The sequence below is a fragment of the Daktulosphaira vitifoliae genome, unplaced genomic scaffold, assembly GCF_025091365.1.
Source record: "Daktulosphaira vitifoliae isolate Bord-2020 unplaced genomic scaffold, ASM2509136v1 Scaffold_4, whole genome shotgun sequence".
Classification (NCBI taxonomy): domain Eukaryota; kingdom Metazoa; phylum Arthropoda; class Insecta; order Hemiptera; family Phylloxeridae; genus Daktulosphaira; species Daktulosphaira vitifoliae.
This window is the reverse complement of record NW_026099575.1, coordinates 30,713,290-30,728,949: the sequence shown is the minus strand read 5'-3', so window position 1 is coordinate 30,728,949 and position 15,660 is coordinate 30,713,290. Positions and strand designations below refer to the sequence as shown.

Genomic DNA, 15,660 nt, shown 5'->3' with positions numbered 1-15,660 from the left:
TAACCTGAGGACGCACCTGATTCCCCAAACTAGGGAAGCTGCGCTCGTAAAGACGTTTCGTAGCCACGTAGAGCCCGATCCAACCGATACAGTAGCGCAGTGCAACGGGAAAGTTGACCCCCTTTAAAATTAAAAAATATAAAATTTCATATCAATCTTGGGGTCAGTGACTTCATAAACCAATAATTAAATATTAGTCATTAAATAACATCTAAGGTAATGTAACATTAATCTTAATCTTTTTTTTTATTATGCTGACCCACTGAGCACCTCTGATTTATTTTCATTAATTTTTTTCTGCATTTAATTATATTGATTATCTATTGGAACTCTATTAATAAATATATTTCTAAATATTGCTAACTTAATTGAATTAAAAAAAATTTAACTGACAAGTTTTAAGTTTATGAGGGTAATATAACTTCAATAAAAAAAAAATATTTTTTGTATTTAATTTAGACATTTTTTTTCTATGACAATCTTATTGCACACATTAGTATAGATTTTAGATATTTCTATTGTATACAAATATATATATATATATATATATATTATATCAATTTAAAAAAATATTACTTTACGATTGTTAACAAGATAATAATTATCTTATAATTATTATATAAAATTTTTAATGTTTTATTTTTATTTTCAAGAAAATATTTCTGGTTTAACCTTTAAAAAATATTTTTTTAGTATTATAATTTTCATGAGATTTTTAATTTACACTTAAGTATCTTATTATATAATAGAACATTGAAAAATTAGTCATTGCTGAAAAAATTACTAAGTCCACATGCATAGTTAATAGTAGGATATATTGGTTTACGCATGTCAATTTTTTTTAAATATTATATTAGTTTTCACTAATAATACGGCATTTTAAGTGTTTTTAAAGATTATTAGGTTTCTTTACGCCAACCTATTGTACTAATAATAATTAGTGGATTATTATTAAGTATAATTATGAATCCACCTAAGTATTTTTTAGCTATATTATTTTCTTAATTATTATTTAATTCACAAATGTGTACTATTTATGTTAAATTGCTTTTGGAATAATATTTTCCTGCACAACACTTATTATGCCCATCGTAGCCGGTTACTTATACCGAATCAATAGCCCTACTTGTTAAAGTCTTAAACACCGTAGACGCTAGAAGCCTGCAGGGCCCCCGGATCTGGAATTGAGCCCCCGCTAAACGAAACCAAGTAAATATATAAATAGATAATATTAAATTTTATTTTTTGTTTTAATTTAATACGATTAAATCTTTATTATAAGTTATATATATATGATTATATGCTGATGTCTCTTTATGTTTAACTACCGTCCTCATTGTTATTAGTTAAATTTACTTTATTCTGTACTTTAGACCTTAACCCATTTTAACTATTCAATATTTAATTAATTCAATAAATTATTACTATTATTATTATATTACTCATAAGTACTTTTTCCTCAAGAGAAAGGAGCTAACTTAGTAGTCAATAAGTGAAACAGATGTCATTGTGATTTTATGGAGTGTTATTTTCACTTGACAATCATAAACAGATAAAATGTTAGGAAATACTTAACAAAATGTATAACTATGCATATAAGTTATTCTGAACTAAACATTACTGGAGTTACCTAGAATTGAAAAAGTAATCGCCCATTGAAATACTTAATTAGCATTGTACCATCCATAAACTATTGTAAGAATAAACCAATAAAATCAAGTTTATTTTCAACAATGTTTAATAAACTTATTAATAAATAAATATTAATTAAACATAAGTTTTTTCACCATCATGTATATAATGTAAAATATACATCATAACAAAACTATTAATTTATTACAAACTATTTATAATAAATAACACATATAAATCTAAAAACATCAATAACTTTAATGAGAGATTTAAAAATATTTTTCAACTAGGATTGCTGTAGTGTAAATACAGAACTAGGTAAAACAATTTTAGACAATATTTATTATGTTGTTTTTTTAATTATGGTTTATTATTGTTAGATATAAATAATACATTATTAACAACAAACCATAAAATGGACCTAAATAGTATCATTTAACATAAGTAGGTATCCTAAAATTTGAAACTGTTAAAACATATACGGTACAGAATAATACATGAATATTGGAATGAAAAGCCAAGTTTTGAAAATATTGCTGCACTTTCCAGGAATGTTTATGCTACAACAGTGTCCATTGAAATTACATTTAAACTGCACATAGTTCAATTTCATTGAAGAGAAATTTTTACATTAAACGTTTAAGTTCGTCGTAGAATACCAATACTAAGGCTCCACCAGTACCTCTCAATACGTTAGAGAAAGCTCCCTTGAAGAAAGCAGAAGTACCTTCATTTTTGTAAAGTTTTGACCAGCAATCAACAGTACTTTTATACATTCTATCTGAAGCAGCACGTCCAGATTGCATCATCATACGACGTCTTACAGTGTCGAATGGATAAGACATGATACCAGCAAAAGTGGTGACAAATTGGGCAATACCCCATGAAACTAAGAATGGTGTATTCTTGGGATCAGGTAACATTCCCTTTGCAGTGTCGAAGAATCCAAAGTAAGCAGCACGGTAGATAATGATTCCTTGGACAGACACAACAAAACCACGGTATAAACCAATTGGTCCGTCAGACTTCACTGTCTTCATTATACAATCTCCTAAACCTTTGAATTGTCTCTCAGCTGGACCTTTACCAACATCAGCTCCTAACCTAGAATATTAAAATCAGACATTAAAAATTTTTCTTTTATATTTTATAATAAAAAGCAAAATGTTGAATTACTTTATTTTTATTTGTAATTGTAAAAGGTTAATTTAAGAATTCATCATTTGTAGAAATTAAAACTTATAAAAGATAATCACATAAATTGATCTCTAATTATGATTAGGGTTGGGTTTTTGATTAGTCAAAATCTTTAGGGGTCAATTAAGTACATTATAATATATTAAAAATTATTATTTCATTTGGAAAGAAGAATAAATTCCAACCATCCACCATAAAAATTATAAGGAAATAATTTTTTAGACATTTTATAATATTACAAAAAAACTTAAATATTACATAATTTTATTATTGATATTCAAAAAATAGACAATCCATAGATATTGAGTGAGTGAAAGCTATGATGGCTTAGGTCTCCAAATTTAGAAAAATTATTTTTTAAAGGGGAAATAATTTAATTTAGTCTCCCACCTAAATTGACTACCCTACGCCTATTCCAATACCTTCTTGCAGTGTTCAATTCATGTGTTCTTATTATTTTAAATTTTTCAATAAATTTTTTTTTTATTTCTATACAATACTACTACATAATTTACTAACTACAATTATTGAAGACTAATTTGTTAAAAAATAAAACCGAAGTTACATAGTTAAGTTAAAATGTTAGATTAACTTATATTTAACATTTTAACACAGTATTTTAAAACAAAAACTTACATAAAATAACAACTTAATGTACAAAAAGATATTTTATACAATAACATTTAAAATTTAAATACAAATATTTTATTTTGTCTAGTCTATGACCAGTCAAAATCTCTTGGGTCAATTGACTTTGTGCTAACCCTAGTTTTAATAAACAATGTAAATTTAACATTTTCGTATCTTACCTAGTACGGGCATAATCAAGTGGATATACAAAACACAAGGAGGTGGCACCAGCAGCACCACCAGATGCAAGATTACCAGCAAAATACCGCCAAAATTGAGTTTTTTTGTCAACACCATCCATAAATAATTGTTTGTAAACATCTTTAAAAGCAAAATTTAATGCTTGTGTTGGAAAATATCTGATGACATTAGCTAAATTTCCTCTCCAAAAACTGAAAAAACCTTGTTCTTTAGGAATTCTTATTAAGCAATCCACAATCCCTAAAGAAATAAAATAAAAATAAATATTAACAAATAAAATAAAAAATAAACGATAAAAAACTGAAAAAATAGTTTATAATTAATTTAGAATAAACATAAAAGTAAATATAAAAGAAATATAATACATAAATGAATTATATATAAAAGAAAAATTTAAAAAAAAATACTATATATAGTTAAAATTCAAAATAGTTTTTAAATTAACAACTAGATATTTTAACAAACCTATATACTAAAATGTCTAAGACCATTAGATCTTAGACATTCAAAATAATACAAATGTTAAAAATGAGTGTTAGATTCTTTTAATATATATTTTTTCAATAGGATATACTCTATTAATAATTTATAGTTAATAACTATAAATTAGATATAATATATTACTGATAAATGTTTTCATAATTACTACAATACACACAATATACTAAATGTTCAATATTCTTTGAAAATCAAGCTATATTTTAGATAATACATATCCTAGTTATATGTTAGACTAGGTCAGATTCTTTAGTTTATTAATTTCTCATGTTTTTTATGAAGTAATCAGTTGTTAATAAAATATTGTGAAGAATGTTAATTATTTAAAATGAAAATTTAAATGATAAAAAAAATTATCTAGGAAAATAAAAAAAATCAATGAAATTGAACATAGAAGTACAGATAAATATTTCACATATAACAGATAATAATTTATCACTTAACATTCTATTAAGTAACAAATAAACATCTAAAGAATTTATTATAACTAGTTTAGATAAAATTTATTCATCCTGATACATTGGTTCAAGTATGAAGATTATAGAGAACAGATTTATAAATTTTATTAGGCTAATCCAAACAAATTTGTATTAATAGACTTATAAACTTAATTATGTTATCTAACTAGGGTTATACAGTTGGAGGAGATTTAAAGGGGTATACAGTAGCATAATTACATAGTGGCAACTAGGGCAAATAACTTAGAGCATTGCTGAAGCTTTTGGAGGCATTATAGACGATGAAACAAAAAAAAACTGGATTAAAAATGTTCCTGTGTTTAAATGTAGGTTTTTGAAGCTAAACATTTTTTTTTCTCATCAGAACAAACTAAAATGAGGGCTGCTGAAATCCTTAATATATAACCAAGGGTATATTCTACACTAAAACGAAAATTAAGTTTTTAAAAGTAAAATAATGAATTTAAATGTATTAATAATTATTCAATTAGAACTCTAGATGATGGTTTCCTTTTAATATGTTCAATTTATTAATGTCTCATTATATGTTTTATTTAAGTTTTAAAAAATCTAGAGTTTGACTTTCTATAAAATTAAACTTATAATAGTTGTGACTATATAAATATAAAAACCAATTCAATGATTATTAGATAAACAATGATTACACAAAATAAAACTAAAGAATTTCAACTCTTGACATAAATAATAAATGATAAATTAAAAACTTCTAAATGTAATTTGAAATGAAGTTCAATGGATTATCAATAACCTGAACATGTGATTATTATATTACATTCTTGAACTACTTAGATAACAAATGAGTAGACAATTGGAATGGGCGTTAAAAAATTTGTCTTACTAGGCAATATTTTAAATAGTATAAAAATAACTAATTAAATAACCTAATTGTTAATATGATTTCCGATTATTTTCACAACCTTAACTTAAACATGATAAACTACAGAAAATTTGTAAAAACCTCGTGATTGACAATTTTAAAAATAACTTAAGGTTGTAAATTGGCATATTTTAGCGAGTTCATACAATTTTATATTATTATCCCCACCGGAAAACAACGGACACCACAGTAAGGTTAAAATTTTACTAATACATTTTGCGAATATCTACAATTAATAAAAACTATAATTGTACAGAAATTGTGGTGAAATGAAAATAATTTCATCAGAATAATAATAAAAAAAAAAAGGAATCACGGAATATGGACAAAGTTATACTAGACAAATTTTAAATAGGACATGTCTGGGATTGTGCACATCAGAGGCTACATTCAGGCACCTAGTATTAAAGCCCCGCCTACATTATTCTAACCTAATTTCGTTGAATCGATTAAATACCGGATTACAAAAGCTTGTCTTAAAAATTAGTTAAATCATTTAAAAAAAAACTAATGACTATTGTAGTAATAATAACTCAAATAACCATACCTTTGTATTGTTTGTCGGCAGCAATTTGCTGGGAAGCGGCTTGTACTTGGAGGATAAGTTTGACACGTTCAATAGGTGCGACAGCAGTTTTGGACACAGCGGCAGATATACCACCAGCCAAAAAATCTTTGGCAAATCCGTATGGGTCTTTTGGTGCTTTAGTTCCTTCAGCCATTTTAGTAAAGATCAAAAATATATACTGGGTTAAAAATGAAGTTAATTAACTGATCTAACTGAGCGGCGCACGAAGGCGTGTCACGAGCAGTGTGATGCAAAAGAAAGAACTTGACCGATCGTATTAGGAATGGCCGACCAAACTTAGTCGACATCTGACGTCATCAGTAAAAACAGCTGTTTAACGTGTTGGCATCAATTTTTTAAATTTTTTATTTTTTCATAATTAATATCTTTTTAAAATAAAATTAAAAAATATTAAAATAATTTAATGTTATTCTAAAAACATGTAAAATAATTAAGGCTTAATTTAAGTTCGAATATGATTATTATATAATACCAATTTTTTAAGGTTAGGGTCAAATATTCTTTTTTTTTTATTACCGGGTACTTTTGAAGGTTAACATTTTAAAACATTAATAAATGATCATCATAAATGTAGATAGTAACTTAATCTTGTTTTTTTTATATAAAAATATTTTGTTGTCTTACTATTGCATCTGATGTGTAATCTGAGGGTCTAGAAGGAGTTTAACTCTCCAAAATCTGTCATAGAAGCAAGGAAAAATTAGATCAGCCCTCCCAAACATTTTACTTTTCTTTAAATAAGCACGTATTACATTAAGAAAATGCATTGATAAATCTTGTATTAAATGAAGGACATTTTGACAGAGAGACCTGACATAAAATGACATCCACTAAAAAGACGAACGTAAAGAGTACGGTCAAATCAATATACGTCAACTCCCGTAAAAGTGACAGAGTTTATTAATGAATAAAAATCTGTGAATCATTTCAGGTAATTATCTAAAATCTAAACTATCACAAAGATGAGGTTATAATATAATTGACAATAATATTAACAGCTATTTTATTCACGACTTTATTTATTATACTCTTATGAAAAATTAAAAAAATATATTGTAAGTGTTTAGAAAATAGTATTTTACACAGAGATTGGTTTGCGGAGGAGTCCAGAGGTGGTACTGGATACTCCTCAGACACTGATATTTTTATATTACTCAGTATATGAATTAAACCCTGTTACGAACCCAAGTAAATTTTATTCTTTAAAATCCCTCCAAAAAATGTTAAAAATCCGTTACTATTAATAGATTAATTTTTATAAAAAATTAGTTCATTGTTTTTACAAAAACATATATTAAACATGGTTTAGTTTGTAATATATAAAATGTCTATGTTTTTAATTGTAGAATTAAAACTGCTTTAAACGTCTTTTAAAAACAAGTTGTTTTATACAAAACAAACATATACTAAGTAAGTTATATTGAAACCGTTTTTAAATAAAAAGAAAAATAGATCAAGTCTAAGGCTTCTATCTAAATGATTTTTTTTTTTTAAATTATTTTGTAAAAGACTTTTTCCACATTTTGATTTAAAATCGAAAGATTAATTTTCAAAATAACAATTATTGAGATAAGCTATGTTTTGATACTTAACTAGAAAATACTTCAAACAATAATAAAATAGAGAAAAAAATCTTATGAAAATAATGCTATAAAGATTGTTATTCCAGTAAACTAACAAATAAAATATTGGCAATAATAAATAAAACACCAAATAATGTAAATCGATAATATAATCCATCTGAACAGTCTTCACACTACAAATCAGACATAATATAGTGTTTTACAAAAGATTTAAGTGTTTCAATTAATATCAGCAAGGCTTTAAGTAATAATAAACATTTACATAATTTTAAAATACAAAGTAACTCTATTAAGAGTTAATAACACTGGATTAAATTTAATATTATATACAGAATGAACTTTAAATTTTTTCAGAAACAATTGGAATTTTTTTAAAAACATTTTTTTTGATTTAATGAAATAAAAGAAAAAAGTGATAGTTTCTATAACAATATTTTTTATATAAAATTAATTTAATTATTTACCTCTAAAAAATATGTTATAAAAACAAATCATAAAATATATTAGCTATTCCACAAAAAATGTAGAGAAAATCAACCTATATAATAGATTGTTTCTTCTAAAGTTAAATTAGGAAACAAATGATTAAAAAAAAAAATTTTAACAAACAGATAAAATGCCATAACTATTCGTCACAAAATATAGTCATTTATAATATATACTCTATATCAAATATTTAGATGTCTGCATTTAAAATTATTAATTAATTTAATAATATGGCTCATGGATTTGTAAAACACCTTATTGTTCAGTTGTTAAAAGCCTGACAGTGGATGATTAGTCTTCATGAGGTAAAGAAAGACTTATTTTGCATAACCAAATTCTTTAGCATCATCCTCTGAGATGTCACCATACTCCCACATATGTAACCGATCTTTCTTAGCTTTGTCTTGAGCTTCAATATATTCGGTTAACTAAAATTAAAAATTAATTTTTTTAATTTTTTATCAATGAAACATAAGAAATTAAATAAATACCAATTTTTGCAAATATCTTTCACGACGTCTATCAACTAATAAAAATCCTTCTTCAACTAATTTTTTTACTGGATCTTCTTTTTTGTCAGCATCCAAAACAGTAACATGTGTTAAGCCATCATAAGTATATTCTTCATTGATATTGATAGTTTTATTGATAAACTCTTCTTTTACTACCAATATAGAATCTTCCTGGTATTCAGGTAGTTTTGGTAGTTTAACAAGTGCAAATCCAAATTCTTTGGCATAGGCACGATCATTTTTCAACATTTGGGGCAATAAAGCACATTCATTTGCTGTTATTACATCTCTATTACCATAATCAATATAAAGAACATGAATGTTGGGTCCACTAACTTTTTCAACTTTTGCACGATACCATTGTTGGTCTTCTTTAAATTTAGCCGCAATAATATCTCCTAAAATTCAAAAACAAATATTTACTAAAGGATGGAATTAAAAAAAAATTTATTTTATTTAAACTGCACAATTTATCTGATATATTACAAAATATCATTTATTATTATGAAATATTTAATAAAAATATTAATTTATAATGAAATTTTAAGATTGAATAAATTAATATTAAAATTATTTTTGAGTTGTAAAATCGCATTTTACTGCAAAAATTGAAAACTTTTACTATGATTTTAAATTACAAAAATTCAAATATTGCTAATTCTTATAATATATTATGTATACAGGTAAAACAGATCTAACAATTCATATAACTAATGATCTATATAGCATTTTACACTTTTTTTAAACCAATTTTTAGAATATAGGTCTATATTCAACATATGTTTTATGTTATTTTTTGTAATTACATAAAATATTTAAAAAATTAATTTTTTTATTAAAATTCTTTTTTAAAATTTGAAGAGAGACATGTTATTATTTTGATATTATTGAAAAATCTTAGGTATACCACTGATCTTAACTATTAATTTTAAACTTAATATCCTTAAGGTAAAGGACACCACGACTATATAGGAATTGAGCACCAAAATTTGGTCTTCCAAAAAATAAAACTTGTGACAGGAATTCCTCTGTCTTTGAGGTAAAGAATTAAGGATAGTCTATGAAAAAAAAAGTATACCTCTTTTAGGTACAAGTCCAGTAGCTGGAGGGTTTGAATCAAACTGTTTCCTCATGTTATCCATAAGATTTTCCAACTTGGGACCTTCTGAAACTGGTTGCACAAAAACATGCAACTCGGGACTTATTTCAGAAACGAGTACCTCACTATAGTTAGTTTTACGTTCTTTAACAGTATCTTCTTTTTCAGGTTTGCTTGTATTGTTATTTGATTCTTCAGGTTCTTCGACATAATTTTTCCACAACTATACAGAAATTATAATTTAAAAATTATTACTAATATAAACAATTTAAATTACATTAAATTAAATAATTACATTAAGTTTTTTATCCTTAGCTTCTTTTTCAGCTTGTTGAAGCTGTTTGAAGTATTCGGAACGCTCAGCAGACCTATGTACCTTAGCAAGACCTTCCTTAACAAGAGCCAAGGACAAATTGGTATTACCAATAAATAACCAACCAATCATACTACCCCCTTTGTTACAAGATTCAACTGTAATTTCTACTTCACGGTGCATAATTTTTTCCTTAGTAAAAGCTAATGCTTCTTGGTGATATTCCTCAGCTGCTGATGGTTGATCACCTTGGTTAGGTCTCTCACCACTAGGACATGTAATACCTAATTGAAAAAATAAAAAAAAATTACAGCACAACAAAATTAAAGAAGCAAATAACATAAAATTGTTTTTAATAGTTAATACTATCTAAAATAACTAAGTTATTTTCAAAAAGTGAACGTTTTCAAAATTAAATTTTACATTGGAGGTGGTAACATGAATTTTTTTTTTAAACCATTATACAAAAAAAATTAATTTTTTGTGTTGTTGCAGTTTTGAGCTGGGTTATCAATATTTCTTTTGTGTAAAATTAATCATGGGTTTTCTTATTGCTTAAAAGGCGAATAAAAATCTTAAAACTACTAAATTTAATAATATATCTCAAAATTTTCAGTCGCTCTTTTAATAGTTTAGGCATCTAATTTTTTTTTTTGAAATTTTGAAACCAAAATGTATTTTTTTATTTTAAAGTAGTATACTGTATACACCTTTTATATAGCATTAAAATATATTAATTTTTATTTTGCAAGTTAATTTTAATTTCAATACAAACCTGCTAAAAGGAAGGTAATCAAGGAATATTCTCTTCGAACATAAAGACGCATTCGTGATCCACTAGCTACATACTCAACAAGAGCTTCAAACCTTGGGAATCGTTGTAAACTAGGCAACAAAGCCTTAGCACGAGCTGAGTCCTAGATACAAATTCAAAGAATAATCTAACTATTGCAATATATTGTTTATTCATCTTAAGTAAACTTACTCCTGCACTTGAACAATCAGTAATTCGTTGTTTGGGTGGAGGTGATTTTGAGTATAAACCTTTGTGAGATTGTTTAGCTATTTCTTCAGCTTTCTTCAGGTCATCAAAACATTGAGACATCTGATCATCTCTGGGATTGTTCATTACAGTTGCCAGACCTTCTTTAACTAATTCTACAGCGAGGTTTCTGGTGAATTAATAAATTTATTATTAAAATATTGAATACCTTATTTTTATAAAGTATAAAAATAAGTTCATAATTAATAATAATTGAAAATTATTAATTTTTTTCATCTTTAACAAAACACTGTATCAATAAGAAAACATAAAATAATATTAACATAATATGATCTTACATTCCATTGACTGTCACTGTAGCACATATTTTCTCTTCAAATTTATCAGACTTTGGTTGTATATAATCAACAGAAACATTTACTTTTTTTCCAATACAACGTGTTCTTAGGAACTCACGGGCTTCGTATGCCCATGGAATTTCATAGAAATGTTTAGCCAATGTTCGTGGAGCACGAGGAGGAGCATCTTCCCCAGTTTGTTCACTAAATGAATATTTTTATATTTATGATACATTAATCAAACAAACTATATTTAATAATTATTAATTTATTGTTGCAAAAATTATATTACCCTCTAGGTACTTCAATTCCAAGTCTTGCTGGTTTAATATTTGACAAGAAAATTTTCTTAGGTTTATCATGGTTTGAAGTTTTAACAAGTAAAGCTTCTTCACGAACAATTTCAATAACAGTTCCAATAATTTCTTTTTCAGGAATCTAATAAAATAGAAGTAAATAATTATATATTTTGTATAAAAATTAAAAAAAAAATCTTTTACTTCTGGTCCAGTATGTTGATAATTTTGCCATTTCCTTAGTTTCTTTTCTTTAGCCTGTCTCTCAGCTGCTCTTAACTTATCAGCACTACCTTCTAAATATTTCATACTACGATTTTGGCATGTAGCAAATCCTTGTTTAACCAATTCAACAGCAATTTCACCAGCCTTATAGAATAAAATACAATAAAATAAAATAATAAGGTAAAACTAATATTTAATTATGATAATTACTGGATGGTAAATAGTGCCAAAGAATGATGGTGTTTTGTTGTTAGATAAAACTCCTTCTAGTGTAATTTCAACATCTTTTTGCAACAAACGAATTTCAACAAAAAATTTTGCTTCATCTCCAAATTCTTCATTTTCAGAAGGACACTGATAAAAAAATAAATAAATGAAAAATCTACAACAAAATCCACTTTGAAATTGAAAACTTTTGCTTGTTTGGGTATTATTGATGTTAGTTTTTAAATTAAGTGTTATCAATAATAAATATTATATTAATGTAAAGAGAACAATACAAAATAATTATTCAGAGTTTCAAAGTTTTAAATTACAATACTTTTTGAGTAATTTTATTAATGATATTTGTATTTTTCAATAAAATTATTTTAACATTTACAATACTAACCTTAATTCCTGAAAGGTATAAAGTGATCATTTGTCCTTCAGGCAGTAGCATCAGTTTAATGGTAGATCCATCAATAACAGATTCCACAATAGCCTTAATGCGCTTTTTGGCATTTTTCTTCAAAAATACTTCTACATCTTCAATAACTCCACTTTTCTTTAAAGCATTCTGCATATATATAGAATAATTTAATGAATAAATATGAGTATAATTTATTTTAATTAACCATTAGTCACACTCCTTATTACTAAATTTAATAATGTACTAATGGAAGAGGTTAATAGGTTTTAGTGTCATTTCAAAACTTTTATAGAAACATAATAAATTTATATTTAACCTATTAAAATTAATGAAAAAAAAAAAATTACAACCATAACAAATTACAAAATTTTTAAATTGAGATGTAATATTAGCAAAAAGGGTAAAATGATCCAATTATAAAATTAAAACTGATATATTAGAACATTAAATTTTAAATATATTTTTTAAGTTTAGTGGACAAATTTAATTTTTAACTGTAGATTATAAAAAACTTAGAAAAATGAATACCTTTGTACTACCATCCCATTTACCCAATTTAGCAGCTTTTGCTTTGTTTTGCAAATCAATTAATGTTTGAAGGTCTGCAGCTGGATTGTTAGATTTTACAGTTTTTACTGTGACCAAACCATTTTCTACAAGCTCATTTACGATATTGTTTTCTGTATTTAATAAATAAATTGTACTGTTAAACTTTGTTTTTAAACTTAACTCCAATAAAATAATATTTCACCTAATGTTGGATAATAAATATCACCATAATAACGAGGTTTTCCACTTCCTGGTACTTGACCAGCAGTTTTGAAAAACACCTTTTTTCCAACAAGTTTTTTCCTGAGAAATTCTCGAGCTTCAAAAGCAAAAGGTTCATCATCAGTTCCCTTAGCTGAAGGATCATTATTCGCTCTTCATAAAAAAAAAAAAATTTAATACATTAATGAGTCAGAAATTTTAATAACATAAAATCAATCAAAATTTAAAAACTTACGGACGACGACCAAATTTAAGAGCAATTATGTTGTTAATAGTAATTTGCTTCTCTTTTGGATACCCAGTGTAGACTTCCTCGCGAATAACAATGGAATCTCCAGAATTAACCTAGAGTAAAATTTTCATGCGTTAAGTTTTTAAAAGAAAAACATTTATTCAACATTCATATATAGTATTTTTTAATAATACTATAAAAATAGTATTATTAAAAATAATAGTATTATATCAAAAATAAGAAAAATTTAAACTACATATAAACAGATTGGAGCAGAGATCTCCTAAATTAAAAAAATTTAATAGTACATTTTTCATAACTATAAGCTGTACCATTGGATAACTATTTACCTTTATACTTATCATATTCATTAAACTCTTAGCTCATATACTTATTTTTCTAATTTTTAACATATTGTATATTACTAAATAATAATAATATTAACACAATGACACAATAGAGAACAAAAATACAAATGTGTTACTTGCTAGTGTTTGTTGATACATTATTTAAGCAATATTTATAAACAGTTATAGTTAATATTTCAAGTTAAATCTAAACATATTTTATGTTGTGGATAATAGTTATTCAGTAATATCAATTTTATACTTTATTAAATATACATTTCAGTAATCTGTAAGATATTAGATAACTTCACTAAGACTAATTTTAACATTAATAGCTAATACAATGCATTAATTTTTGTAATAAAAATATATTTTTTAGAAAAAGCTTTAAGATAAAATATAGTATAATTAGCTGATATACTTGTTACATAAAATTGTCAGTATCACTATAACTGCTTTAATAACTTTATAAATACATAAAATAAAATTTAATGTTTAATAGTAAGGTTTGTTGAATTGGTTTAAAATTAAAACTGTTAATTTGTTAAAAATGTTAAACTATTAATTTAAAACTAAAAAATATTTAATTCAAATAATCATGAAAAAAACAACTAAAAAATCCCGAATACACAATTCGTTAACAATGTTACCATTAACAACGTTAAACACAGACTTTGGTTAAGTAAATGACAATGAATACACATATTAAAGTATGTATATAGATCTGTTTTAAATAACTCTTTTTCATTATAGAATAACTTAAAGTTAATAACGTAAATGGAAAAAACACACTATAATGTATAATATATGAAAAAATATATTTGATATAATAAATAGTTGGAGAAAAGATAAAATTTGAATTTAACAATTCAGAATAAATCTTAGGTAGATATAAGGTGTTAATGTACCTGTTTGACGACTCCCTCGAAAACCTTTACGGGCTCCTTAGCAGGGGATACAGCTCCTGGCGGTTGATTTGTCATTTTGTCTATTTAAACGCACGTTATTTGGGTACGGAGATCAAAAAACAGCAGCCAGGGTTACGTTAAGGTTTTTAAACGAGTTGTCACGTGATTGTACTAGGCTATGCGTATTGTACTAGCAGTGTCGGCAGGAGAACACGTTTACGGTATTCATATTGTCGGGTTGAGGTTAAACTAAGAACAAAAATTGAATATTAAATACGTTTTTCAACAGGAAAACGTGAAAAACAGCGATTTAACTGCAATGTACACGATGTGTCCAAATGGCACGGTTAAAGGAAAAAGGGCCAAATCAGCACATTCGGCGGCGCACTCCACACACGCTTCGTAGATTCGCGGAGGAAAGAGTAAGTTAGAAAAAGATAGCATGACCGGGCAAGAAGAAGTAAGTGATGGATGGACGGGAAGGGGAACAGGACAGCTGATGGCGCAAAGGGCGGGGGAAAGGTGAAAAGACAGAGACAGAACGTGGTTCTAGTTTATGAACTTTCACGACAGAGGGGAGAAAAGTTGGTCGCACCACGGTGGAACATGCAAGGTGACCGTAGATACCAAACGTCGTTACGTGATACATCAATGCCATGGAATAAACGGCTAAGACCGCGTCATATTGCACTGCGTGTCTTCGGCATATGTTGTAAAAGTTATTATCTCATTACCTTTGATCAAAATTATAACAATTAAATATTATATTACTAGATTTCTACCTAATTCAAGTCTAATATCATTACAGAGCTT

General features: G+C 26.0%; 2 protein-coding genes and 1 long non-coding RNA gene across 3 annotated transcripts; 1 reads left to right on the top strand and 2 right to left on the bottom strand.

Annotated features, from left to right (window-relative positions):
• Nucleotides 1-1,870: 1,870 nt before the first annotated feature.
• LOC126906030 (ADP,ATP carrier protein 1-like) lies at nucleotides 1,871-6,360 on the bottom strand. The gene is made up of 3 exons (XM_050686250.1): nucleotides 6,062-6,360; nucleotides 3,639-3,900; nucleotides 1,871-2,736 (listed from the first exon to the last, which is right to left on the bottom strand). Exons 1-3 carry the CDS (start codon nucleotides 6,234-6,236, stop codon nucleotides 2,259-2,261), a joined length of 915 nt encoding a protein of 304 aa, XP_050542207.1. The 5' UTR covers nucleotides 6,237-6,360; the 3' UTR covers nucleotides 1,871-2,258.
• Nucleotides 6,276-7,109, top strand: LOC126906031 (uncharacterized). Its single transcript, XR_007704167.1, has 2 exons — nucleotides 6,276-6,423; nucleotides 6,908-7,109. It is a non-coding gene; the product is annotated as an uncharacterized LOC126906031 (long non-coding RNA).
• A 708-nt stretch (nucleotides 7,110-7,817) lies between these two features.
• LOC126906029 (staphylococcal nuclease domain-containing protein 1-like) lies at nucleotides 7,818-15,260 on the bottom strand. Its single transcript, XM_050686249.1, has 15 exons — nucleotides 14,848-15,260; nucleotides 13,596-13,705; nucleotides 13,341-13,513; nucleotides 13,118-13,269; nucleotides 12,569-12,736; nucleotides 12,169-12,312; nucleotides 11,938-12,102; nucleotides 11,730-11,875; nucleotides 11,438-11,641; nucleotides 11,082-11,268; nucleotides 10,872-11,013; nucleotides 10,079-10,380; nucleotides 9,763-10,006; nucleotides 8,664-9,082; nucleotides 7,818-8,600 (listed from the first exon to the last, which is right to left on the bottom strand). Exons 1-15 carry the CDS (start codon nucleotides 14,920-14,922, stop codon nucleotides 8,490-8,492), a joined length of 2,742 nt encoding a protein of 913 aa, XP_050542206.1. The 5' UTR covers nucleotides 14,923-15,260; the 3' UTR covers nucleotides 7,818-8,489.
• Nucleotides 15,261-15,660: the final 400 nt, after the last annotated feature.

What these genes read in the sequence shown, in the direction of transcription:
- LOC126906030 (XM_050686250.1), bottom strand. Translation starts at nt 6,236, where the DNA reads ATGGCTGAAGGAACTAAAGCACCAAAAGACCCATACGGATTTGCCAAA. An exon ending in TGCCGACAAACAATACAAAG is followed by an intron (nt 3,901 to 6,061) that starts GTATGGTTATTT and finishes TTATTTCTTTAG; the next exon opens with GGATTGTGGATTGCTTAATA. An exon ending in CTTGATTATGCCCGTACTAG is followed by an intron (nt 2,737 to 3,638) that starts GTAAGATACGAA and finishes TTAATATTCTAG; the next exon opens with GTTAGGAGCTGATGTTGGTA.
- LOC126906029 (XM_050686249.1), bottom strand. Translation starts at nt 14,922, where the DNA reads ATGACAAATCAACCGCCAGGAGCTGTATCCCCTGCTAAGGAGCCCGTA. An exon ending in TATTTATTATCCAACATTAG is followed by an intron (nt 13,270 to 13,340) that starts GTGAAATATTAT and finishes TATTAAATACAG; the next exon opens with AAAACAATATCGTAAATGAG. An exon ending in CTGATTGTTCAAGTGCAGGA is followed by an intron (nt 11,014 to 11,081) that starts GTAAGTTTACTT and finishes ATTTGTATCTAG; the next exon opens with GACTCAGCTCGTGCTAAGGC.